This window comes from Lissotriton vulgaris, chromosome 5 (genome assembly GCF_964263255.1).
Source record: "Lissotriton vulgaris chromosome 5, aLisVul1.2, whole genome shotgun sequence".
In the NCBI taxonomy this organism is placed as follows: Eukaryota; Metazoa; Chordata; class Amphibia; order Caudata; family Salamandridae; genus Lissotriton; species Lissotriton vulgaris.
In genome coordinates, this window is record NC_141693.1 from 1,570,065,133 (window position 1) to 1,570,092,688 (window position 27,556).

Genomic DNA, 27,556 nt, shown 5'->3' on the forward strand with positions numbered 1-27,556 from the left:
TGTCTCACAAGCACTGAATGCCTCACAGGCACCGAAGGTCTCACAGGCACCGAAAGTCTCACACGGACCAAAGGTCTCACAGGCACCAAAGGTCTCACAGGGACCAAAGGTCTCACAGGCACTGAATGCCTGACAGGCACCTAAGGTCTGACAGGCCTGAAGGTCTCACAGGCACCAAAGGTCTCACAGGCCCGAAGGCCTCAGGGGTACGAAAGGTCTCACAGGCACCTAAGGCCTCTCAGGCACCAAAGGTCTCACAGGCACTGATGGTTTCACAGGCCCGAAGGCCTCACAGGCACCAAAGGTCTCACAGGCAGCAAAGGTCTCACAGAGGGTAAAGGTGATGTCCTGGGGCCTTACATGCTTCAAAGCTACTTCTTCGTCCAGCATACTTTGCGTGCCCGGTGCTCCGTGCGTGGGCAAGTTTGACTACAAGCGTCCCTCCCCTCCCGTGCAGATCTCATGGGGCAAAGTTAAGATAATAATAAAATGAATTGAGGCATCATACCAAATTGGTAGTATTGAAGCAACGTACCAATTGGGTATCTTATAAGGCATAATAATATACCGTGAATAGACACTAAGGAATATATCAGCCATCATACAGAAGTGGTATTAGCGGGTCAATTGTTCTTGGTCCTGAAGAGAAGTCGCAGGGGGAGGACTTGAAACATGTAGACCATGAGTTACACATACATTATACTGTGCACCTCCCACCCCCTTCTTTTAACAATATCAGCCACAGGATTCAATAAAGTTTAGGTCCCTAGCGGCCAGGTATTTTTTAGATATTTTGCTCATTAATTCACTGACCCTCCAACGCCTATTTTTCGAGTAATACAGCTCACACCTTCCAGTAAGGGCTCCCACGTCTCCATTGGTCACAGCACGCCCCGTCCCGCAGCGGAGGAGGAAGAACCCGATGATGAAGCCACCAAGGGACCTTTTGGTGGGTGAGAGTTATTTTAAGAAAACCCGAGAGGGAGGAGTCTAGGATGAAGCCTAGGTTACGTGCGTAGTCTGTGGGTATGGGTGCTGTGCCCAGGGCCGATGGCCACCATGAGTCGTCCCAGGCAGATGGGGATGAACCTAGGATGAGGACTTCCGTTTTGTCTGAGTTAAGTTTTAGGCGGCTGTTTTTCATCCATTCGGCTACTTCTTTCATGCCTTCGTGAAGATTGGTTTTGGCGGTGTTAGGGTCTTTGGTGAGGGAAAGGATCAGCTGGGTGTCGTCGGCGTAGGAGATGATGTTAAGGTTGTGTTGTCGTGCGATGGATGCGAGGGGACTCATGTAAACGTTGAAGAGGGTGGGACTGAGTGATGATCCTTGTGGTACTCCGCAGATGACTTCGGTGGCCTCTGATTTGAATGGGGGGAGTCGGACTCTCTGGGTTCTCCCGGCGAGGACGAGATGATCCAGTTCAAGGCTTTTCCTTGTATGCCGATGTTGCTGAGGAGTTGTGTGAGGGTGCTATGAAAGACTGTGTCGAAGGCGGCGGAGAGGTCGAGTAGGATGAGGGCAACTGTTTCTCAGTTGTCCAGTAGCGTTCGGATGTCGTCTGTCGCTGCAATGAGGGCGGTTTCGGTGCTGCGTTTGGCTCGAAAGCCGGACTGTGAGGTGTCGAGGGAGTTGTTGGATTCAAGGAAGGCGGCGAGCTAGCTATTGACAGCTTTCTCAATGACTTTGGCAGGGAATGGGAGGAGTGAGATGGGGCGGTAGTTCTTAAGTTCAGAAGGGTCTGCTGTGGGTTTCTTCAAGAGGGCGCTGAGTTCAGCGTGTTTCCAGCTTTCTGGGAAGGTAGCGGAGTTGAAGGAGCAGTTGATGACATCACGGAGATGGGGTGCGATTATGGAGTCTGCTTTGTTGAAAATGTGGTGGGGACAGGGGTCTGTTGGCGAACCTGAGTGGATGGAGTTCATTAGGCGGATGGTGTCTTCAGTGGTGATCGGGTTCCAGGCGCTAAGGTTGTAAGAGGGCGGTTTAGGTTCGGAGGTGGGTGGAGTGGACTGTTCGTTTGGAAATGTTCTCAAAGCTGTTATGTATGTCGGCGATTTTGTTGTAGAAGAAAGAGGATAACGAGTCGCAGAGGTCTTGGGAGGGAGTAATGTTGTTTGAGGCTGCGGTGGGGTTGGTAAATTCTTTGACGATGTTGAATAGTTCCTTGCTGTTATGGGCGCTGTTGTCGAGTCGATCCTTGAATGCTGATTTCTTGGTGGATCGAATCAATTGGTGGTGTTTGCGGGTGGCTGTCTTGAAGGTGGTCAGGTTGTCAGGGGTTGGGTTTTTTACGGCATAGTTTCTTGGATTTCTTAAGGTCATCGTTGAACCAGGGGGCCTTTTTGCTACCCTGTTTGGTTTGGTGGTTTTTCAAGGGTGCTAATTCGTCAACGCTGTGAGTGATCCATTGTTTGAGTTTGGTGGTAGCTTGGTTTGGGTCCGATGAGAGGGCGGGAGGGTTTTGGTTGAGCGATGTGAGGAGTTGGTCGGTGGTGATTTTGTTCCAGTTTCTTCGAGGAATAGGTTGTGGGGGGTTGTGGGTCGAGGTAGTTTTGTAGCTGAAGTGAACACAGCTGTGGTCCGACCAATGGAGAGCTGTGGTGTGATTGAAGGAGATGTGCTTGCTGGAGGTGAAGATTGGGTCAAGCGTATGTCCGGCTACATGAGTGGGGGTGTCAACAAGTTGTTTGAGTCTGAGATTGGCCAGGTTGTTCAGAAGGGTGGTGGTGTTGCTGTCGTTTTTCTTTTCCAGGTGGAAGTTCAGGTGTCCCAGTAGAATGTAGTTCTCGGAGGTGAGGGCATGTGGGCTGATGAAGTCAGTGATGTCTTTGCTGAATTGTTTACGGGTTCCTGGTGGTCTGTAGATGAGGGTGCCTCTAAGTGTGGTCCTGGGGTCGGTGTGGATCTGGAAGTGGAGGTGTTCGGCGGTTGCAAGGTTATCGTCGAAGCTGGTCGTGATTCTAATGGTGTTCTTATGGACGATGGCTATGCCCCCTCCTGTTTGGTTGGTGCGGTCTTTTCAGATGATCTTGTAAGCGTCCGGGATGGCTATGGCAATGTTGGGTATTGATGATGCGTTCATCCAGGTTTCTGTAAGGAAGGCGATGTCTGATGAAGCAGTGTCGAGTAGGTCCCAGAGTTCAGTGGCGTGTCTGTGGACCGAGCGGGTGTTCAGCAGGATGCACTTTAGGTGGTTAGAGTGGGAGCTGTGTTTGGAGTTAGTGGATTTGGTGTGGGTCTTGATGCAGGCGAACTTGCAGGAGTGGCAGGCGAAGGGACCGTGGGTACGTCCTGGGGCAGCTTCGTAGCATTGTGGTTTGCGTCCGGGGTTAAGGGTTAGGAGGTTGGCGGCGTCATACGTTATGCGGGAGGAGTGCGGTTTGCGGGGCCCAGGGGGTCTGGCGCTAGGCGCGGTCCAGGCGTGGACGGGCGTAGACGGGCTTCCCTTGGCGCACCTTCGGCGCGCATGGGGCGGGACCGCTGCGCGTGAACGCTGCGCGCAGAAGCATCTGTCATAAATGGATAGTGGGGGGGAGGGGCGAGGGAGGGTCAGCTGGGAGGCGGGAGCGGGGCGGAGGGGCGGGCTGGAAGGCACAACAACAACAAGATGGCAGCAATAATAAATGGAGACCGGACGAGGTTGGGGTGGGCAGGGGCGCAGGCACAGTTACAACAAAGTTACAGCTTACTGGCTTACAGCACAGTTACAACACAATGCGACCAGTAGAAGCGCTACACGGCACACAAGCGCTACAATATGCAAATACAGTAGCGTCTATGAAGAACTACGAAACCAGCACCAGTAAGCGCTACAATATGAGGGGACAATAGCGTAAATGAAGCGCTACGATACCAGCACCAATCCGTGTAATAGATGAAGCACTACGATCTCAGCAGGAGCCAGGGAGCGAGGAGAGCGAGCGGAGCGACCGCTACTGACGGAGTCAGGACGGTCACAGCGCTGTGGTCAACGGGATCGACCTAACCTTTCCTGTGGGAGGGAGGGTCAGCTGGGAGGCGGGAGCGGGGCGGAGGGGCGGGCTGGAAGGCACAACAACAACAAGATGGCAGCAATAATAAATGGAGACCGGACAAGGTTGGGGTGGGCAGGGGCGCAGGCACAGTTACAACAAAGTTACAGCTTACAGCACAGTTACAACACAATGCGACCAGTTGAAGCGCTACGCGGCACACAAGCGCTACAATATGCAAATACAGTAGCGTCTATGAAGCGCTACGAAACCAGCACCAGTAAGCGCTACAATATGAGGGGACAATAGCGTAAATGAAGCGCTACGATACCAGCACCAATCCGTGTAATAGATGAAGCACTTCGATCTCAGCAGGAGCTAGGGAGCGAGGGGAGCGACTGCTACTGACGGAGTCAGGACGGTCACTCAAACTCATAAAATTCACTGTGACCTTGTGTAATGTAACTGATCTAAAGTGATCCAATTTTCTCTTCCAATTGCTGCTCAACCGCATACTGTTTGAAGCAGCAAGTAATTGAGGAGCCGCCACTTATCACAGATTTGCTAGATTTTAGGGCTCATAGTAGCTCCACACTCAAATAGGGGTGGGCGGAGTTCATGGAGATTCACTACGAGAATTTCCACAGAGTTGCATAAAAACTCAGTAGAATTCTGCTGAGTACCGCTCCGCCCTAGTTATGAGTAAGTCAACATTGCAGAATGACACTCACAGATGCCCATTTGGATAATAAATGTTAGTGCTCCAGCTGACTGTAACTAGACGCGCAATTGGAGTTTGGTTCTGTCAAACTATAGCAACAGGTATTGTGCAGTTTGATTGGTTTATACCCATACTTGTCTGTGACTGACAGTACTACCAGCCAACTGGCTTTGGACCATTGCCTGGACACTCTCATCAGGCCGGGGGTCTGTCGGGCTGCTGCTGCTACAGCGTGGGAGGCGTCATGGCTGCTGCTGGAGGGCAGGTATGGAGGTAAGTCGGGCCCTGTCAGGGGCACTGGCAGTCACTGCAGGAACCTACCGGGCACACAGTAAGAAGCGGACAGCAGTTACTCCCCACCTCGGGAGGAGTGCTAATGGCAGTCAAGGCATCCGGTGCCTTTGGAACAAGGATCGATGTGTGTCCTGGGAGGCGGGACATCTTCTGAGCAGCATCCCCAGAACCACCTGATTACGGAACTCACATGAGTATACAATACACTGCTCCTTTTTTAGGTCTCGCGACCTATCGATGTGCGCAAGCGCATCGAGCGGAGCGAGAATTCATGTGGCGAAAACATCTTCAAACCAAAGGGCTTTCAGCCCCGCGGTTTTCATGAAGTTCACGTGAACATGCACGTGCATCGCATGCAAGCCCAGCCCAGCCTCTCGCATTCCCAGGCTCTCCCGCCCCCATCCGGCATCAGGCTTCCCCTCCCCTAGCAGCACTCCTCCCACACCAGCACCTCCCCCCTCCCACACCAGCCTGCCTCCGCTCGCTCGCATTCCCGCCCCCCCACCATTTGCCAGCATACACTCTCCAAGTGCTTCGCACACGGCCATCTGATCCCCAGCTTGTCTGTTACTCATTCCTTCTTTTTACGCAACCCTATTCTTGCTTGTCTCCAGGATTGTGTGCTCGGGATTTAATGACTGGTTCCTGCTTCTGGGCCTCAGCCCTATCACACGCGAGGGGTACCTGTGGCTTTGATATGCCATTGCATGTGTGGGCTATTATTTCGTCCACTAGGTCACTTATTTATGCCACGGGTCAGCGCTGATGCCACCGCTTTTGCCCCTTGTCTCGATGCCAGCCATAACGTGTCTCAGCCTCCTCCCGTGTCTCAGCCTCCTCCATGCCCATGGGGTCCAGGCCCTGGGGTCAGGCCCACTCTACTACTCACTCCCTGCAGAGGTGTAGACCGGGCTCCCAGAGATCAAGACCTGAGGGGTGTTATTGGCCCACTTTGGTTCTGTCCCACACCACAGTGACTCTGCTACCACCAGGGCAAACGCGCTTCGCATGCAAGCCCAGCCCAGCCTCACGCATTCCCAGGCTCTCCCGCCCCCATCCGGCATCAGGCTTCCCCTCCCCTAGCAGCACTCCTCCCACACCAGCACCTCCCCCCTCCCACACCAGCCTGCCTCCGCTCGCTCGCATTCCCGCCCCCCCCCACCATTTGCCAGCATACACTCTCCAAGTGCTTCGCACACGGCCATCTGTTCCCCAGCTTGTCTGTTACTCATTCCTTCTTTTTACGCAACCCTATTCTTGCTTGTCTCCAGGATTGTGTGCTCGGGATTTAATGACTGGTTCCTGCTTCTGGGCCTCAGCCCTATCACACGCGAGGGGTACCTGTGGCTTTGATATGCCATTGCATGTGTGGGCTATTATTTCGTCCACTAGGTCACTTATTTATGCCACGGGTCAGCGCTGATGCCACCGCTTTTGCCCCTTGTCTCGATGCCAGCCATAACGTGTCTCAGCCTCCTCCATGCCCATGGGGTCCAGGCCCTGGGGTCAGGCCCACTCTACTACTCACTCCCTGCAGAGGTGTAGACCGGGCTCCCAGAGATCAAGACCTGAGGGGTGTTATTGGCCCACTTTGGTTCTGTCCCACACCACAGTGACTCTGCTACCACCAGGGCAAACCCGCACGTATGTGCGCTGACCTACCCCACCCCTCGTCCAGTCAATGATGTATTAGGCATGACCCCCCCTTGCGGGCACTTTGATGTGGTATTAACCTCTCAAGGCACGTCGTCAGTGTGACCTGTGGAGTGCAGCACCCCCTGCCTCCTCCATCTATCTTGCAGGATTTACTCAGCCTTGTTGCGCTTCCCCAGTGACGCAGGGCATGTACACTCTGGACGAAGGGGCCTCCCACCCCGATCCTCTCTTCCGTTGCTCTCTCAGTGATGGGTCCCACGCCTAACGGTGCGAACCTTTGTTCGCTGCTCCCAGTAGCGGCTGCGTTTCTCTGCTGCTCTCAGCCCCCTGGCCCTGGCAACACCCCTGCTTCGGACTGTCCCGACACCTCGAGCCCCACTGCACCATCTCGATGTCTCATCTCCTATTGAGTCTCGACGTTCAGCGCGTGACTACGTACAGCTCTCCCCGCTCAGTACAGCAGACCCATGCTCAGCCCAGATTGCATTTCATCTGCACGACTACTCTGGAGACGTCACCGCCATCTTGTGTCTCCCAGGGTCAAAGGCCTCCAGCACGGCTCCACCGCTCGATCTGGTAGGTCTGTGGATGGAGTTTGATACTGGTTACACTGGGGCTGTGGTCATTGGTTTCTTGGGGTTTGGAACGAAGTACAGTAGCAGATTGGTGACGGATATTAGGCAGGGGCTTCGGAGCCTTTCCTGTCGGCTGCTGGCCACGCCCCCTGCGAACATACCATGTTTGAAAACCCAGATTGTTCCTAAATATCTCATAAACATAACCCTTTAGCCCTGACCCTCTTTCCTCCTTCACAACTCATAATCTAGCAATAACAAAAGGGGTCTAACTAAATATTAAGCTCCTTCTTATGTATCTAGATGAAGATGTCCTTTTCAACAGCCATTATTTTCCCACTTAGCTGGCTAAGTGAGCTAAACACTTCCTGTTGACGTGAATGCTGATTATCTGGTTCCACGTTCATATCCAAACTAGGCCAACTCTGCCTTCCATCTTTCATAGGCACATGTATACCATTAAACTGGGTAATAGTAACACTGTTCTACTTACAAGATTTGGAAACAGCAGAAGTATGATATGAAGCATACTTTATAAAAAAAAAACACAAACTAGTATTATTTTATTTAACTACAATCGTGCTGTATGCTCCGTAAAGCCAGTAACTCAATCATTGGAATGATTTGGACTAGATAATGGGAGATTTACATTTAAATCGCATGCAAGCCCAGCCCAGCCTCTCGCATTCCCAGGCTCTCCTGCCCCCATCCGGCATCAGGCTTCCCCTCCCCTAGCAGCACTCCTCCCACACCAGCACCTCCCCCCTCCCACACCAGCCTGCTTCCGCTCGCTCGCATTCCCGCCCCCCCACCATTTCCCAGCATACACTCTCCAAGTGCTTCGCACACGGCCATCTGTTCCCCAGCTCCAGCACCTCCCCTCTCTCTCCTGGCACACAGCCTTACTTGAAGGGGCTTCGGTTACTCCCCTGCTTCGTACCATCCCCTCTGTCTCCAAATGCACCTCTTTCACCGACTCCTTTCTCTCCTCCTCTCTCCACCCGCCCCCATCCCACCCCTTCAAACCACCTCACCCTCCTCTAATTCCATTACCCGACTGGCCTCTGTCACCGCTCCCCCTCCCCCTTGGCTTCTCTCTCTTTGTTCTCTAATCACTCTCCCTTAACCACTCCCTTCTTTCATCCATCCTTCTTGCCTCTCGCCCCCTCCCCCCCGCCAGCCTCCTTCCGCCGCCCTCCCCCCTCCCCGGGGACGCCTTGCTCTTGTTCTGGGTGTAGTCATTTGCTTCTACGCAGTTTGCTTCAACAAGCTTGGCAGAGCGTCAGCGCAGCCTGCTCTTCAACGATGATTTATGTGGGTTGTGAGAAAGTATTGAATCAACAAAACTATATAAGTAATTTAGTTCCCCGATTTGTGATAGCTAATTGACCATGCAGGGCATGCTACAAAACTATCTCCAAGTGCAGCTTTTTACTTCCTTTGCCGCAGCACAGTTTATTTCCCGGAAGTGAATCCCTTTTCCGCAATGACTTTTTCCACAAGTGCGGTGACTATACTAATGCCGCCGGTTTTCGATGCACCAGGGCAGCGGCATCACTTGGACGTCCGGCTGGTGTTCGTGGTGGCTCCGTGGCGGCTGCAGCCTGCTGGTGTAATCTGATGCGGCTGAGTAACATGTAGTGGCAAGCTGATCAGGGCAGACACCGCTGCTCAGCAGAGCTCGTTCATCATTTTAATCAGGGTTAAAACAAGCACTGGCGTTACCAATAGGTTTCGCATTTGGAAAGTTTGAGTTATTGGTTTTGTAAATGACATTTTATATTTATATATCGTTATTGGCATTGTCAATAACAATATATAAATATAAAATGTCATTTACAAAACCAATAGCTCCAACTTTCCTACTGCGAGACCTATTGGCAACGCCAGTGCTTGTCTGGTTTCACTGCAGAATGAAAAATGGTCTTACTCTATTAAGATGTCAGATAATCTGTTAACATGTGCACTCTCTGCTGAGAGGAAGAATGCTCACATGCCATTCTTATATGCAAACCTCATACTTGCTCCCATCGAGAGAGCGCCACATGCGCAGTACTAGCGCTAAAGTTTTGTTAAATAGTGGCATTTCAGTAATATTTACTTCCTCCCTCCGAGTTCTCTTTGCTATGGGTGGGCGGCGGGGGCAAACTCTGCCAAGCGGTGGAATGTGAGTTTTTTGCCGATCTGCATGCAGTTTGCAATAGTGCGCAAACTCTGCTGGCAGAGGGGAGTTCACCGCCCACACCTACTGATCACCTATCAAAGGCTGCAGCATATCAGCCCAGCTTGGAAAATACTCTCCAGCCCCCTCTTTCTTCCTTACCCTTTTCAGTTGCACTTGTTCTTCAAGGGTCCACTCCTCCATATCTCAGATGCATTTGGAGGCCATGGGGCCACTCACAGATTGTTAATGGTGAATTCGCTCAAGTCCTGATTCACAAAGGTAAATTTACACTTCTTATGGTCTTTTTATGTGCAGAGACTCCACACTCGTAAATATACTACTCCTAAATTCCTTTTGTATAGCAAACAATCATAAACTTACACACAAGTGTAAGCTTACTTTTGTGAATCAGGCCCTCACTTTCCAGGTCATCCTTTGCATGCCAGCTTTACTAAAATCATCAGATCCATTTTGAAGCACTCATCCTGACACTGGAAACGTAAGAAGTGTCAAGAAATAATTACACACACAAAATTAGAATCTCAGAGTGTTGGATTTTAAGTAAGTAGCAAGAGGTGCCATGCCAACATCAATCAAAGAAATAGAGCACAATTGAACAATCACAGGTAAAGAATGACATAGAACGGCATTGTGTTAATAGAGACTTCTCAAAGATTTAGTTGGCCATGACAATCTCATCGATCCACTTTCGAAACGTCGATACATTCGAATAGACGGCTGGCGTAGTTGCAGAGCAGGTATTTTCAGTCCAGGAGGCCACACCAAGCAGGTACCACGCGCCGTATCTTTCACAGACCAGAGGGCCGCCAATGTCACCCTGCAAGGATACGAGAATGGTCAATGAAGAGCCCATTGGAGGATGGAGACAGACCATAATTGGTGCCTTTATTTCCTACCTAAGATACTTTCATTGGAATCCCTGTTAATAGTTTCAGGGCACTGGACGTAAAGTGCCTTCACTTTCTATGCTATTGAGTGGAAGACAGAAATTGTCAGAGTTTCACGGACTAAGGGGCATATTAACAAGCAGCAGCGATAATTAGCGCTGGCCGCGCTTAGCGAGAAAATAGTTATCGCTGGCTATCGCAGAAAATTATCGCCATGCTAGAGCTATATTTACAACTCATACTGCAATGGCGATAACTTCCCTGAGATAGCGGTGTTTTCTATGGAACATTGCTGGTTTTCCAGCGATGTTCCATGGAAACCGGCGATAACCTTGCTAATACGACCCCGTGGTCGTATCTGCATAATCCACCCCCAATGATAAGTATAGCTAAGGCTGCATTTTAGCAGACATTAGTTTTTTAGAGAAAACCGCTGTTTTCTCCAAAAACTAAAGTCTGCTAAAATGTGAGTGCAGCCTCATAAATATCACAATGTGCACATCAGCGATATTTACAAGGTTGTACTGCCCAGTGACGCCCACTTTGCATCTCATTAGAGATGCAAAGGGAGGCGTTGGGTAAAAGGATGCTAACATGCGCTAATGCATGTTATCACCCTCTTGCAAATAGGCCAATATTTTTATCTCAGCTTTTTGGGCTTTAAAAGCCAAAAAAGCCGAGATATGGCCCTTGTAAATATGCCCCTAAATATCATAAAAACATGATCCATATCAAAGCTAGCATCTAAACCTTACGCAGTCGTGGTGAAGCAGTAACTGCACGTGCCTTCTGAGCTCAAGGTTTGACCGTACGGAGGGGGGCATTCTAATATTGGCCCTAAACGTGAAAATAGACTTCATAGTAGCTTACATTTTCTCTTCCACCCCACCTGAGTCCCTTCAACAAAGCTTGAGCCACTTCATAATTAAGGAGAATGCTGGTGATGAGGTGGATTATGACCAAAAGTAGTGTTTCAAAAGAGTGTGTTAGTGATGGGGAGAATTTTTATAAGACTGCCCACCAGTGCCAGCCTCTTGGATGACTGGAATTACATATGCACATTTGTCCATCTATACACGCCGGACAAAATGGATCCTGAGAAGACGGAGATGCGTACCATGCAGGCGGATGCGCCGGCACCTCCTGCGCAGACCATGGAGTCGGTGACAAGGCTGCCAAGGCGAGTTTCACAGTCCAGGTTGGTCAAAAGGGGCACAACAGCCTGCTGCAGTTTAGTGGGTGGGACGAATGCTGTGAATAAAGACACATAAACGTCAAAAGAAGATAATACCACCTCTGCTATGCCACAAAGATACCCGAATCAACAAAGAACTACAAAAATGGCAATTTAAATATTTGTGCATGTTTTTTATTTTTTTCTGATAGTTTCGGCAAACCAGACTAGGCTTGGCATGGATCTAATAACACGGCTAGAAGGAGTTAGCTGCCATAGATGGAGGAAAAAGCAGTTGACGAAAGAAGGAGTTGTGTCCGAATATTTGTCATGCGTCTGGAATATCGGGGAAGTTGAAAGGGCATGTTTTAGTCAATATGTTTGGGCATGGGGTAAGGAGATTTTCCTGACAAACACTGCTGGGTACCCAACACAAAATCATGGTGTATGGGGTAGACTCGAGAAAGTAGGGTATCAAGAGAGTAGAAGATTTGGGGTGTTATGCCATATAGACAGTGGGATAGGGACATTTTGAAAAGTAAGAAACACTTATGAATGTCATGAAGACCTTAACGCTCCTGTCCCAGTGAGATATCTCAGGGAATTATGTGTTGCAGGGCATGACTTGTAGGTCACAGTAAGATAGATTGGTGAGTTAATGCCACTAATGTATCTTCTGTGCCCTCTATGCTTTATATATGTATATACACACACACACATTTATACATATATGCATACATATATGTGTGTGTATATGTATGTAGGTATGTATGTATATATATATATATATATATATATATATATATATATATATATATATATATATATATATATATATATATATATATATATATATATATATATATATATATATTACGTGTTTCTCCGCTAAACAACAGGATACATCCAGAAATGGACACCAAACCAGGTTTGGTGCAGATTTCTTTATTCCTCTCTAGTCGCCATTACGCGTTTCGGCTCGTCCGAGCCTTGATCACATGATTGATATATATATATATATATATATATATATATATATATATATATATATATATATATATATATATATATATATATATATATATATATATATATATATATATATATATATATATATATATATATATATATATATATATATATCAAATTTGCTACAGTTTGGACCTAAATCCATAAAGCAGCAAGGCACTTCACAGACACTACTTTTTCAGTGGATAGGAGAAACTCGAGTGGATGTGACTAGAACAGCATTGTGTGTGTCTTTGCTCTGGTTAAAATCTTGTTAAAAACTGAGTAATATGAGGAGTAAATGGATGGTAACATTGTACTACAAAATACATGCTGTTTCTTGAATGGTGTGGTAAACTAGAGCTGTGCAAATTTACAAAATCCTGGACATCGCAATTTTGTTTAAAGTTTGACAATTTCTCAAACTGTGAACCTGGCAAAGTTTTGTTTTAAGGTAAGGTAAAAAAAAAAAGGGCCCTGATCGTGCAAATGAGTAGTGGCTTACGGTTACCTTCAGCTGCACCATGCATCTATTCTTTCCCAACATAAAAAGATGAAGGACGAAATGCTGAGCATTGTCCAAACTGGGGTGGCATAGTGAGCAAAAGAACGATGGCTTCACCCCAGAGCTCCTGACTGGGGGCGAGTGGTTGAAAAGTTTCAGCACTCCGTCCATCCTCTTGTTTTGTTTGCTCTCTTCTTTCCCAGCAGGTAAAGGAGATGATGAGGGCTGTTGAGGACAGGCTGTTGAGTTTCCTTGCTTCCATACAGGGCTTTGATAGCCCTGAGTGACCGGAGGGAACCACTAGTCTCTGCAGTCTAATATCCTGTACATTTTGGTGAGCATTCTATTGCAGCAAAACTGGTCAGCAATAAGGAGATTATTCCTTGTCAAAGCCTTTGTATTCCTTCACAAAGATCCCCAACTTCAGTGCTGTAGGTTTTGGGATGGTGGGGTCAATGGGCAATAGATATATAACCAATTCCATAGTCCTCATCTTCCAAAAATGTTTAATGTGCCATTCAACTTACGCTAGTAACCTTTCTAAGTATGGGCAAAATTTGCGAATTCGCGGTACAAGAATTCATGCAAAAGCGAATTGGCGGTTCGCAAAATCCGCGAATTTGTGCGAACTTGCAGATTCTTTTTTTTTTTGCATGTTCGCGGGTTTTTTTCAGCGCGGCTACCGCGAACTTATCCATGCGGTCGTTGCATGCCAACTCGGCAAACTCAGAATCAAGGTAAGTCAACGCAGCGCACGCGAGATTGTATTTTTGAAGGGCAAACAAGCAAAATAAATTTGCGAACTTGCGAATTGCGGATTGTTTGGCAATTTCGCGCGATTCGCGGACCGCAAAATTGCCAAAAATCCGCAAATTCCGCGAGCGAAACAAATTTTCAGCCCATGCTCAAACCTTTCTTTTCTTAAGTTTTCCGTACGTAGAAACAAATCCCATGCAAATGTTGCTTTTTAGAGGGATTTTGTTACTTCTGCTATCAAGGGAGAAAAATACATGAGCAGCAGATGGTAGTCTTGCCGTGGTCCTTGGGCCACTGCTAGATTGCAGGCTACACGTGAGTCACTAGGTCTATTTTGATTAGTTGCTGGCAGCCAATCAGGAAGGACGTAACATGTAGACCTAATCTGATTGGTCGAAAGGATGGTGGAGCATATTGCAATCTGGATGACCAAGTTCCCTGAAAGTTTATAAGGTAGCCCTTGCTTTCATTTAAATGCATCATTTCAACCAGTCATTAAATCCCCTTGATTGCCTCCTGGTAGATAATCGCAATCACTGTAGTAGCGGACAGCTATGTGGATCATGTTCTGCAGTTGGAAAGCATAAAAAACCTGAACACAGATTTGTTCCTGGGAATGGGCACAAAATCCACCCTTTTATCTAGTTTTCAGTGTGACTTGGCAGTTTATCTAACATAGTTGCGCTCCATGGTTGGACTAATGAATGTTTGGATTTCTCTAATTTCTTTTTTCAGCTAACGTTATCATCCACCCCGTTTTATAATATTTTGCATTTTGAATTTCCGAGTGAAAAAAGTAAGAAAGCAATATACAAATCTGCAAGTGTAGGCGGGGACCCTGCATTGATGCATTAAAGGAGCTCTAAATTATACGGTGGGGTTGAATTAATGATAACGCAAGAAAAGGCACATTAGGCAGCGTTATGCGACACTCTATGTGGCTCTATTCACTTGTTATTTTTTTTAACGGGTAAGTACGCAATCTGCTCAGTTCATACTTTCTATTTAGTCTCTAGCGTGGCAATGTTCACCTATGCTAAAGGCAACTGTAATTATGTGACTATGCAGTCGTAGCATTTTCCATTTATTTAAAACCAACGGTCCCAGTTTTAAACTTTTATTGATTTTTTGCAGAAAAATACATACAGAAAACAATGTGTTTCTGGCTTCCATTTATTTTTAAAAAACTGACCCATAGGGCATATTGGACTCCTTTTGAGAGACTTTCCTGCTGTCTTTCATTAATTCTCGGCCAACAGCTGAGCAGATAGACAGTATGGATAGTTAGGAAGCAGGAAGGGATGCCTTTAAATAATGGTCCAGGTCAACATACAGTTGTAGCAGTATGCTAACATTTGCTGTGGTTTTATGTTATATTTGGCTGCTTGCTTTGCTAAAGCACCACAGGCATCAAAGTATAAGTGCACATGTATCAGTTGAATAAATGTTGAAATATCGGAGCTAAACTTTGAGGTAATCTATGAATGAATGAACAAGAACAAAGTTTTGATCCAATAAAAAGACAAAATCTCACAGTTGCTTCGCTTCAGCCCCCATCCTGTGGTGACGCACAACTCCTGGCCTGAGTATATCTCGTCTTGAGCTGGTAGACAGACTGGTTTGACAGTTTTAGAGAAGCCAACAGGCTTAGCAAGTTTCACAAGGGAAATGTCAAACTCTTTGGTTTGTGGATTCCAATCTGGATTGTTGAACACCTGTAGAGAAAAAAAGAAAGAAAATCACACAAAAAAAATCTTTCCAGGACTAAAAGGAGCAATGCTGCAGATTTCAACAGAATGTTCGTTTAGATCCATGGAACATGACATTTTATTCCAATACGAAATGGTGATTTCTTATACACTGTATAGTGAATGTGCAGACTGATTAGTGCACCTAATCCAATGACGGCCCTGGTTCAGTTTATGAAAGACATTTCTTAGTGCAATCCAAAAATACCTAAGCATCACATTTCATTTATGGTGGTATATAATCTTCAAGCACTATCATTTGAGGATACCATCTCTTTGTATTCTGCACTTAAATTACTTGATGTCATAAAAAACAGATATAGTTTTGAGACAGTTCTATAACCAATACAAACTGTCCTTCGATAAAGTTGCCCTGTCTATACTGAAAGCGGTACAAAAGGGGGTGGTAATGGACGGAGCATCTGAACCAATCAAACACTCACACCCAGTCAAAAGATCTGGGTTTGATCCATCACCGTTCTTTAGCCCACTCTGCCACCCCAGTTCAGACATGGCTTTATGCAAATCAGTCTGACCCTGTGCCTCATGGGAACAGTCCAGCCCGAACTGCCAAGCCATGCCTTCCCTGGACCGGAAACAAGCTTCCGAAGACCGGCTTCCGGCATTCCAGCCGCCTACAGCCCGGCTTGCTTAAATCCAGTGGCAAAGTGAGCAAGGGACTCACGTCTGAGCATAACCTGCCACACTTATGGAGGCCAAAAGCGGTACAAAAGGGGGTGGTAATGGACAGAGCATCTGAACCAATCAAACACTCACACCCAGTCAAAAGATCTGGGTTTGATCCATCACCGTTCTTTAGCCCACTCTGCCACCGCAGTTCAGACATGGCTATATGCAAATCAGTCTGACCCTGTGCCTCATGGGAACAGTCCAGCCCGAACTGCCAAGCCATGCCTTCCGCTTTCGGCCGCCATAAGTGTGGCAGGGTATGCTCAGACGTGAGTCCCTTGCACACTTTGCCACTGGATTCAAGCAAGCCAGGCTGAAGACGGCTGGAATGCCAGAAACGGGTCCTCGGTAGCTTGTTTCCGGTCCAGGGAAGCAATGGCTTGGCAGTTCGTGCTGGACTGTTCCCATGAGGCACAGGGTCAGACTGATTTGCATATAGCCATGTATGAACTGGGGTGGCAGAGTGGGCTAAAGAATGGTGATGGATTAAACCCAGATCTTTTGACTGGGTGTGAATGTGCGATTAGTTCAGATGCTCCGTCCATTACCACCCCCTTTTGTACCGCTTTTGGCCGCCATAAGTGTGGCAGGGTATGCTCAGATGTGAGTCCCTTGCTCACTTTGTCACTGGATTCAAGCAAGCCGGGCTGAAGACGGCTGGAATGCCAGAAATCGGTCCTCGGAAGCTTGTTTCCGGTCCAGGGAAGGCATGGCTTGGCAGTTCGGGCTGGACTGTTCCCATGAGGCACAGGGTCAGACTGATTTGCATATAGCCATGTCTGAACTGGGGTGGCAGAGTGGGCTAAAGAACGATGATGGATTAAACCCAGATCTTTTGACTGGGTGTGAGTGTTTAATTGGTTCAGATGCTTCGTCCATTACCACCCCCGTTTGTACTGCTTTTTTCCGCCGTAAGTGTGGCAGGGTATGCTCAGACGTGAGTCCCTTGCTCACTTTGCCACTGGATTCAAGCAAGCCAGGCTGAAGATGGCTGGAATGCCAGAAACCAGTCCTCGGAAGTTTGTTTCCGGTCCAGGGAAGGCATGGCTTGGCAGTTCGGGCTGGACTGTTCCCATGAGGCACAGGGTCAGACTGATTTACATATAGCCATGTCTGAACTGGGGTGGCAGAGTGGGCTAAAGAACGGTGATGGATTAAACCCAGATCTTTTGACTGGGTGTGAGTGTTTGATTGGTTCAGATGCTCCGTCCATTACCACCCCCTTTTACACCGCTTTTGGCCGTCATAAGTGTGGCAGGGTATGCTCAGACGTGAGTCCCTTGCTCACTTTGCCACTAGATTCAAGCAAGCCGGGCTGAAGACGGCTGGAATGCCAGAAACCGGTCCTCGGAAGCTTGTTTCCGGTCCAGTGAAGGCATTGCTTGGCAGTTCGGCTGGACTGTTCCCATGAGGCACAGGGTCAGACTGATTTGCCTATAGCCGTGTCTGAACTGGGGTGGCAGAGTCGGCTAAAGAACGGTGATGGATTAAACCCAGATTTTTTGACTGGGTGTGAGTGTTTGATTGGTTCAGATGCTCCGTCCATTACCATCCCCTTTTGTACCGCTTTTGGCTGCCATAAGTGTGGCAGGGTATGCTCAGACGTGAGTCCCTTGCTCACTTTGCCACTGGATTCAAGCAAGCCGGGCTGAAGACAGCTGGAATGCCAGAAACCGGTCCTCGGAAGCTAGTTTCTGGTCCAGGGAAGGCATGGCTTGGCAGTTCCGGCTGGACTGTTCCCATGAGGCACAGGGTCAGACTTATTTGCATACAGCCATGTCTGAACTGGGGTGGCAGAGTGGGCTAAAGAACAGTGATGGATTAAACTCAGATCTTTTGACTGGGTGTGAGTGTTTGATTGGTTCAGATGCTCCGTCCATTTCCATCCCCTTTTGTACCGCTTTTGGCTGCCATAAGTGTGGCAGGGTATGCTCAGACGTGAGTCCCTTGCTCACTTTGCCACTGGATTCAAGCAAGCCGGGCTGAAGACGGCTGGAATGCCAGAAACCGGTCCTCGGAAGCTTGTTTCCTGTCCAGGGAAGCAATGGCTTGGCAGTTCGGGTTCGACTGTTCCCATGAGGCACAGGGTCAGACTGATTTGCATATAGCCATGTATGAACTGGGGTGGCAGAGTGGGCTAAAGAACGGTGATGGATTAAACCCAGATCTTTTGACTGGGTGTGAGTGTCCGATTGGTTCAGATGCTCCGTCCATTACCACCCCCTTTTGTACCGCTTTTGGCCGCCATAAGCGTGGCAGGGTATGCTCAGATGTGAGTCCCTTGCTCACATTGCCACTGGATTCAAGCGAGCCGGGCTGAAGACGGATGGAATGCCAGAAATCAGTCATCCGAAGCTTGTTTCCGGTCCTGGGAAGGCATGGCTTGGCAGTTCGGGCTGGACTGTTCCCATGAGGCACAGGGCCAGACTGATTTGCATATAGCCATGTCTGAACTGGTGTGGCAGAGTGGGCTAAAGAATGGTGATGGATTAAACCCAGATCTTTTGACTGGGTGTGAGTGTTTGATTGGTTCAGATGCTCCGTCTATTACCACCCCCTTTTGTACCGCTTTTGGCCAACATAAGTGTGGCAGGGTATGCTCAGACGTGAGTCCCTTGCTCACTTTGCCACTGGATTCAAGCAAGCCGGGCTGAAGACGGCTGGAATGCCAGAAACCGGTCCTCGGAAGCTAGTTTCCGGTCCAGGGAAGGCATGGTTTGGCAGTTTGGGCTGGACTGTTCCCATGAGGCACAGGGCCAGACTGATTTGCATATAGCCATGTCTGAACTGGTGTGGCAGAGTGGGCTAAAGAATGGTGATGGATTAAACCCAGATCTTTTGACTGGGTGTGAGTGTTTGATTGGTTCAGATGCTCCGTCCATTACCACCCCCTTTTGTACCGCTTTTGGCCACCATAAGTGTGGCAGGGTATGCTCAGACATGAGTCCCTTGCTCACTTTGCCACTGGATTCAAGCAAGCAGGGCTGAAGACGGCTGGAATGCCAGAAACCGCTCCTCGGAAGCTTGTTTCCGGTCCAGGGAAGGCATGGCTTGGCAGTTCGGGCTGGACTGTTCCCATGAGGCACAGGGTCAGACTTATTTGCATACAGCCATGTCTGAACTGGGGTGGCAGAGTGGGCTAAAGAACAGTGATGGATTAAACTCAGATCTTTTGACTGGGTGTGAGTGTTTGATTGGTTCAGATGCTCCGTCCATTTCCACCCCCTTTTGTACCGCTTTTGGCTGCCATAAGTGTGGCAGGGTATGCTCAGACGTGAGTCTCTTGCTCACTTTGCCACTGGATTCAAGCAAGCCGGGCTGAAGACGGCTAGAATGCCAGAAACCGGTCCTCGGAAGCTTGTTTCTGGCCCATGGAAGGCATGGCTTGGCAGTTCGTGCTGGACTGTTCCCATGAGGCACAGGGTCAGACTGATGTGCATATAGCCATGTCTGAACTGGGGTGGCAGAGTGGGCTAAAGAACGGTGATGGATTAAACCCAGATCTTTTGACTGGGTGTGAGTGTTTGATTGGTTCAGATGCTCCGTCCATTACCACCCCCTTTTGTACCGCTTTTGGCCGACATAAGTGTGGCAGGGTATGCTCAGACGTGAGTCTCTTGCTCACTTTGCCACTGGATTCAAGCAAGCCGGGCTGAAGACGGCTGGAATGCCAGAAACCGGTCCTCGGAAGCTTGTTTCCGGTCCAGGGAAGGCATGGCTTTGCAGTTCGGGCTGGACTGTTCCCATGAGGCACAGGGTTAGACTGATTTGCATATAGCCATGTCTGAACTGGGGTGGCAGAGTGGGCTAAAGAACGGTGTTGGATTAAACCCAGATCTTTTGACTGGGTGTGAGTGTTTGATTGGTTCAGATGCTCCGTCCATTACCACCCCCTTTTGTACCGCTTTTGGCCGCCATAAGTGTGGCAGGATATGCTCAGACGTGAGTCCCTTGCTCACTTTGCCACTGGATTCAAGCAAGCCGGGCTGAAGACGGCTGGAATGCCAGAAACCGGTCCTCGGAAGCTTGTTTCCGGTCCATGGAAGTCATGGCTTGGCAGTTCGGGCTGGACTGTTCACATGAGGCACATGGTCAGACTGATTTGCATATAGCCATGTCTGAACTGGAGTGGCAGAGTGGGCTAAAGAACGGTGACAAATTAATAAAAAACTAACAAGCATTTCTGTTTGTTGTGAAATTTTAAGCGACATTATTTTAGCAACAACTGTTGCTGTACTGAATCTGATACTTTTGAATGTACCATATATGTATCTGTGCCTACAGTCTCTTTTATTCCGAATGTTAGCATTTTGAACAAGCTTTGCCAATGGATGTAATGACAATGTTGCTTGTTTGTAGCTATGTAAAGAAAAGCAGTTGTTGTCCTAGCGTCACTGGTTTAAAAAAATATTGATGTGTTGTCAAGTAACCTGTCGGTGCTACCCTTTGCTAGTTAAGGCATCCATCATAAGGGGTATTTTCTCAGCGTGGCATTTAAAGAAGATAGTGCGTTGTCAGATGGGTTTCCGAAGCTAATTAATGCATCCTTGGAGAAAGGGCATTATACGAGTCTCTGAGACAAGCAGACTTCACTCCATTAAATTAAGAAATCCATTAGCGACCCTTTGCAGCTACAAATTTGAAACTTTCCACTCCAGGTCCAGGCAAAGACAATTAAAACAATTGATAAAGCACAGGTCCAGATATTTTTTTAAAAGAGTGTGTTTTCCTTGTTTTTTTCAATCTGGATTCCAGTATTTAAACGGAAGGAAACTGAAGTTTTAGATATGGAAGAGCAAATTATTGAGCTTTTGATAAGGTCCAGCCTACAGCCTGGATCCTGTTGGAGTTCTTGACCTTGAGCTTCTTCTTCTACATTTGGACCAGGCGGTGAGGGTATAGGCAGAGCCATAGATAGGATACATTGATGTTTTACCCATCAACATCAACAGATCTAAGTGGTTCAGTTGTATAAAGAAAAAACCTTTTAAGGGGTTCACTGATGCACCTGGTCCTTAAACCAACAAAGAAGAGATTGGCAAGGAAGCTGTAATATCAAAAGAATGCGTTTACTACCCTCACATGAGGGAGACTGCGTCGATACGGTACCCTCAGGCCACTGTATGAGACAGTCTAAGGAATACAGAAACCAAGGGCCTTTTATAGCCAGTTTATTGCTGAGTTAGCATGAAGACTCAAAAAGAGGCAGTACAAGTTTGCACACAAATAGTTATTACACATATAAGGACTAACAGAAAATACTTAGTCAACAAAGTAGGAGGAGTAACAGAGTTGCTGACATCTGTTAAAATAGCCTGACAGTTATTCTAAGAGCAGGTGCATTCTACCAGCTAGGCCTTTCTGAGCATGTGCAGTGCTCTGGCTCAGTACTGAAGGAGTTAACTGTAACTGATGACTTAAGCAGAATACAAGGGAAGGCAATAGTGAAGAGGGAGAAAGCACATGGCTAGCACATGGCTAACTAAAATGGCTGCCAGAAACAAATGGCTTCAGCTAATGGTAACAGCTGTTTCAGCTAGTTTCCACACAGTCTACACAAGTCTTATATTATTTCTGTGCATCGACCCTGGTATCAGATAGATGCTGATGATACAAAGATTCTGTTGATTTTTTCAACAATGGATCTGGTGATATTGGTTCGATTTCACATTGGCTGAAAGCCTTGAAAACATGGATGACCTTTCATTTGAGCCACAGATTTAGAAGTGCTAACTACTGTGCATTTTCTTTATCATGTATCTACAGATTGCTCTTATTTAGAACTGTGCATCCTAAACTCTTGGCGCAACGAGTAGTACTTTCAAGAGTGCTGTACCGTTCAGTTGTTTATCTCAACAGTAAATGTCCTGGCTTAGTTTATGGGATGTTGCTTAATGCCAGCCCTTAGCTTGATCAATCCCAATCCATGGTCTCTCTCTCGGGGAATGCAGCCTCCATCAGTGATCCTTACATATTTGTAAATCTATGGGCTGTGGCATGATACAATTGGAATACAATCACACTCTTATAGTTGCCAGGTACGTAAGATTCAGAGACCATTGTGCACTGATAAGATTGGAATATTACGAGTACGCATTGCGTAAAGAAATTGGAGACAGGAGAATGAAGATGACTGACCTCTCATGACTGGCTCTACTCCCGTCCTGACTTCCTGCAACATGATAGACTCTTCCCAGTCCAATTGATCTGACATGTGACTAGCTTTAAGCCAGCCTTACTTGTTTCTCTTGAGACATGCTCGGTCCATGGCTTCTGTCAAATGGCTTCTGCCCTAGCCCCAGAGATCTAACATGTGATTGTCTCTTTCCCAGTTCACTAATATAGCATGGGACTGACTCTGCAACAGCCTCAGTGACCTGCCATGTGACATTATTCTGTGCTGTCATGTGTGTGATGCAGCAGTCTCTGTCCATCCTGCAGGTTTGCCAGACATCCAGTAATATCCTTGCCTCTCTAACTGGCTTGTGACTGACTCGGTGTCAGCACTACTGAAGTGCTATGGACCGAACTCTGTCCCATCCATGCTGACCGCCATTGAGTTGACTGTAGCCTAGCATTGTCATTCTGCTTTGAAACTGGTTGTTTCAGAGGAAATGTGTTTCTTTTCCTTGAAAGGTTTGGAAGAATGCTAGTGTGAGTCTTCAGGACAGATTGGCTGCTACTAGCCACGAGGCTGCTATGCTGGTAAGATTCGGAAGCCCCTTTAAGAACCTCGGGTGTTACTTCAGGGAGGATGCTTGGGGGTGTCACCCGCCCGAGTAAATGCATCCTTGGCCTATTCGTTGGGTCAGGGGGCCCTGAGTTGGGTTTTTTGTCGTCGCCCAAGAAAAAAAGACAAAACAGTGACCTTTGATGTGAACCAGGCGAGAGACAGAAATATACATCTGGTGGCGGAATTTCAAAATGTAAAACCAGATAACCTGGAATCAATACTTGCTTCCCTGAATTTCCAAGTTATGTGATCCTAGGAAAACATTTGATTTCCCAGAGCCTCTGTTTACTGTATTATCACATTTGGGAGCATTTTAAATACTTGAGGTCACGATATGAGCTGTACAAGCACTTGTTCTGATGATTTAATAGACTATAATGTTGCTCTATATACAATAAGAATCTAGGCCACTTTTAGGGTTTACTTGACTGATGACTTGCCTCTTGTTTATCAATGACATTGTCATTGTGAGGTGAGCCAATAATTTTTCTAATTCCATGTTTACAAAACTATCACTTTTAAAAAATGTCTGTCCAGGCAGTGACATAGTCTGATGTTCTAAACTGAAACACTTGTGCATGTTATAAAAACACAATCTTTTGAATTTTAAAGCAGAGGTATCATATTTTTACATTATGTGTCTTGCAAGACATACATGCCAAATATTTTCATGACGTGGCTCAGGCATAAACTCTTAGGACCAAGCCAGATTCCTCGATCGGCTCTTGCTCCACTGGCCCTATCAATTTGCTGGGATGCCCACCTCCATTTGCAACTCAGGCTTCAAACATACGGCAGTCATTCATTTGATAAAATGATTTGTAAAAGGCAAGGACTTGAAACTTGTAACCCTGCCTACATGTACGTATTTGATAATTCCACCATCAGGGCTTCTGATAGCAGAGACGAAGAAGGATGTGTGCAGTGAAAATGCATTTAAAATAAGTGACCCCAGGTCATGGGCTACATGCTGAGTTGTACCTGATCGTAGTCATGAGCTCCCATAGAGAACTACCAGGCACACATGGGACATGCAGGGGTGTAGTTTCATGTGAGGGTGTTTGGGGTAGTGACACCCTCCATGTGCATTCTTGGCTTGGTAATGGGGCCTGGGAGCCCTGAGTCGGGTCTGCTGTCTGTGTCATTTCTTCTTCTTGTTCCATTATACTTAGAAGTTTTAATTTTTTTATTTTTTTGTGTGGAATCTCAAATATATTGAGTCTGGTTCACAAAAGTTGTTTACACTTTTAAGTAAGTTTACTACTTTTTTGCTATTCACAAAATATGAGTGTAAATTTACTCCAAACGTGTAACTTACCTGTTTCCATCAAATTGATGGGCTTGGAGGCTATTCACAAACTGTATTTTGTAGTACATTGTGCAGTACTACAAAAGCAGTACAAATATGCTATAAAATGCTATACCACACACTGGGGGCATATTTACGAGAAATTACACATTGCTGCGCTAAGGCAGCAAGGCATTTCTTGCCTGCATGAAAAATCATTATGACGTCATGGATGCGCCGTATTTACATATAGGGCTCTATGGTACAAGGTCCCAGGGATGCGTCAGAAATTTGAAATATCCGTGTGAAGGATGCTGCAAAGCATTCGTTTCAAAAGTGGTGCATTGCTGTAGTTAAGCATAAAACTGACTCAACAACAGCAATGTGGCAAAAAACAAAGACAATGTGCCAGTTTTGACTGACGCAAGGATCCTCCTGTATCGGGATGAATATAATAGAGTTTAGTTTCAAAAGGTGAAAAACTCAACTTGCACTGTTTTACATTGTCCCGGATGTCATGCATGCAAGTGGGCATAGGGTACTTTTGTGTACAAAAGATTATCTAAGTCCTTATATACATGTGAATTTACATTATTGTCTACTTGTTCCAGCCAATCACACCCATCAGACACAATGAACTTCAATCAGTTTTCTAAATGTTCTCACCTGAACTATAGGTACAGTTTTTATGACTTCTATGACATTTTCAAAGTCATGTTCTCCAAGAACCACTTGATGCGCTGTCCTGATAAAGGAAAAAAGTTTTTAAAATCAGACATGAGAACACTCAGAGCTTAAAATGTAACTGGTTTCCAAATTGAGAGAAACATTCTCTGGGCAGTGGAAACTCATATTGTGACAAAAACAAGGGGTGCCAATTTTGTAAGCTCAATTTTAGTTGTTGATGTACATAGGTATATGTCAAGGACCTTATGAAACACTAATGTAGTCATATCCATCACAATTTAAAACAAGCATTGGCAAAGCCAAGCGGTCTAGCGCTGGCTGCTGACCATTTGGCCTTACCAATTTTTATTTTGTTTTTAAATAGGTTTCTTGCAAAGCAATGCTTTTTATGAACAAAAGTTTGTCTAAAAGCATGCTTTTGTTAATAAAAATTCATTGCACCAGTAGTACGTGGTTCTCAAAGGGACTTCTTATCCATGATATGCACGAGCAAAATGGTGTCACTGTCACTCACAGATAGGTAAACAAATTGCTGGAGTGGGAAGACCCTGTGCCTCATGCCATATGCTGTGGTTGGTTGAAGCAAAATGTAAATGACACTATAGCAGACCAATGGATGAAGAAGAGTGACTGAACTCCCCTGAAAGTAATTATATACATTGCACTTTTTTCTTTTATTAAAAACAAATGTCCTTGGCTAAGGCCATGCCAAAAGAATGATAATTACATCATGGTACTTGCAGAGTTAAACTACTTCATCTTTATACATAATGCACCTTAACTTTAAAGAGTCTAGGAATCAAGAACAGCCTTAATTCAACTATGCTGAAGTAACATATCCGATTCCTCCTTTAGCAGGATATTTTGCTTGGCAGGAAAGATAGCAGGTACCAAAAGATTCTGCTGCCAAGCCTTGGGGCTTCTATGGGGCAATTAGATGGGGTGCTATGTAAGAGTCTAACCTGCACACCTTTTTATTCCTAAGTTTCAGTTATGTTTGAGAAGTTTGTGTCTGTGTTGGGAGCTTCCCAGTGGTCAGTTGAGCCCACAACTGTGTATGAAACTGCTATGTAGATGCTTAGTATAGACTAGGTCTGACCGGGAGCTCACCCTAAAGTCCCTAAGGTTTCAAAAAACTTTTATGATGAATCGAAATTACAATTACCCAAATGTTATCAAAAAATGATAAAGTCACATTGCTTTGCAAAAGTTAATCTTTTTTTGTTAACCATTATATATACACATACAGGCAAAATATTTAGATGCATATAGTCGTAGAAACGAAATTCAACTTAGCAATCAAATTGTTTTGTGATATATCGTTCCACATGAATCAATTCAATAAACAGAAAAATGTAACATTTCCCAATGCATTTCGGGTCATGTCCGACCCTTCTTCAGGGGAATTCAAACGTAGAAGCGAATCCAAACTTGGTTATCTGTACCATTCACATCAGTTCCGTTAAGGTGGGTGTTGGAACCCTCTTCATCACACACTTCTACGTTTTAGTCTAACACACAAACATCTTTATCCTGCACATTTCTACTTACAGGTATCAGTGTTAATTCTACATTATAATGTACATTTCATCTTGTTAAGCAGGAATACATTACTTCCTATTAATTTTGCAGTGCCCCATAACGGAACTGATGTGAATGGTACAGATAACCAAGTTTGGATTCGCTTTCTGGGTTGAAGGTTGAGCCCCTGCAGGCACAGCTGAAGTGAGGGGATGCTGAGTGTTTTTCAATAATGGTGTAACCAACCTTGTCCACAGTCCAATGAGCGATGCCCGCCTAGAAGGGGTAAGGGTGAGATAGATGAGCTTGCAACCAATACACCGAATAAGTAGATCTTTGGATGAGCCCGTGAAGCAGATGTTGGCCAAGATCAAAGAGGTGCAGTGAAGCAAAAAACAATCTGGAAAATCCCACTGCTTGATTAGCTGCCCTGCTCTACAGAATGTGCCCAGTTCTCTCAAAGTATGAGTTTAGGACAAATGCCCATCAGCTGGTCTTGTTTCTTTTAGAAGAAAACAGCACCGAGTGGCTGTTATAGCTGAGATCTGCCTGACTCCCCTGAAGAGTGCTTTTAATGCTATGGCGCATCTCATCAAATGTCTGCCGAGTTCAATGGGATAACTGCAACACTCAAAGACCTGCACCCCACACTACCCGGCATCGAACACAAAGACATCTGGATGGCTTCACAGGACATGCAGCAGTAGCATCACCAGGCCAAAGCCCAGTCAGCGTGGGAACAAGAAGGCAAAACAGCAAGGCTTCTCTTTTGTTCAGTGCAATTGCCTGCTAATTCCACCCCACTTAAAGTCCACCAAGCAGAATTCCTCCTTCTCTCCTGAAAAGAGATCAAGGCCCTACCCTTCAAGCAACACCACGCCACTAAGCAACTCCTGAGTTACGCTCTGTCCTGAATTATTTCACCCCCAACTTCCAGGCCCGGCCCTTACTCTCTCACCACAACGCAAGTCCATGCCCATGCTGGCATGTGGCATGCACACTCCTTAACCTGGCTTTTCAACTTACACACTACAAAGTCCCCCCACTCTTTGAATTTGAATTTAAATCATTTCTAAAGCGCACGTACACCTGACGGTTTCATGGCGCTATGGTTCACTGAACCTCAATTAGCAGGGGAGACCAGGGGGCAGAAAGAGGA

At 46.6% G+C, this 27,556-nt stretch overlaps 1 protein-coding gene across 1 annotated transcript in view; it reads right to left on the bottom strand.

Annotated features, from left to right (window-relative positions):
• Positions 1-9,913: 9,913 nt before the first annotated feature.
• LOC147716691 (chymotrypsinogen 2-like) overlaps positions 9,914-27,556 on the bottom strand; it is a 70,429-nt gene continuing 52,786 nt past the window's right edge. The window contains exons 4-7 of the mRNA XM_086923646.1: positions 24,856-24,934; positions 15,265-15,445; positions 11,405-11,538; positions 9,914-10,217 (exon numbers count right to left, since the gene is read on the bottom strand). Of these exons, the coding sequence (XP_086779772.1) occupies positions 10,056-10,217; positions 11,405-11,538; positions 15,265-15,445; positions 24,856-24,934 (556 nt within the window). The 3' untranslated portion in view covers positions 9,914-10,055. The remainder of the gene's footprint in view (positions 10,218-11,404; positions 11,539-15,264; positions 15,446-24,855; positions 24,935-27,556) is intronic.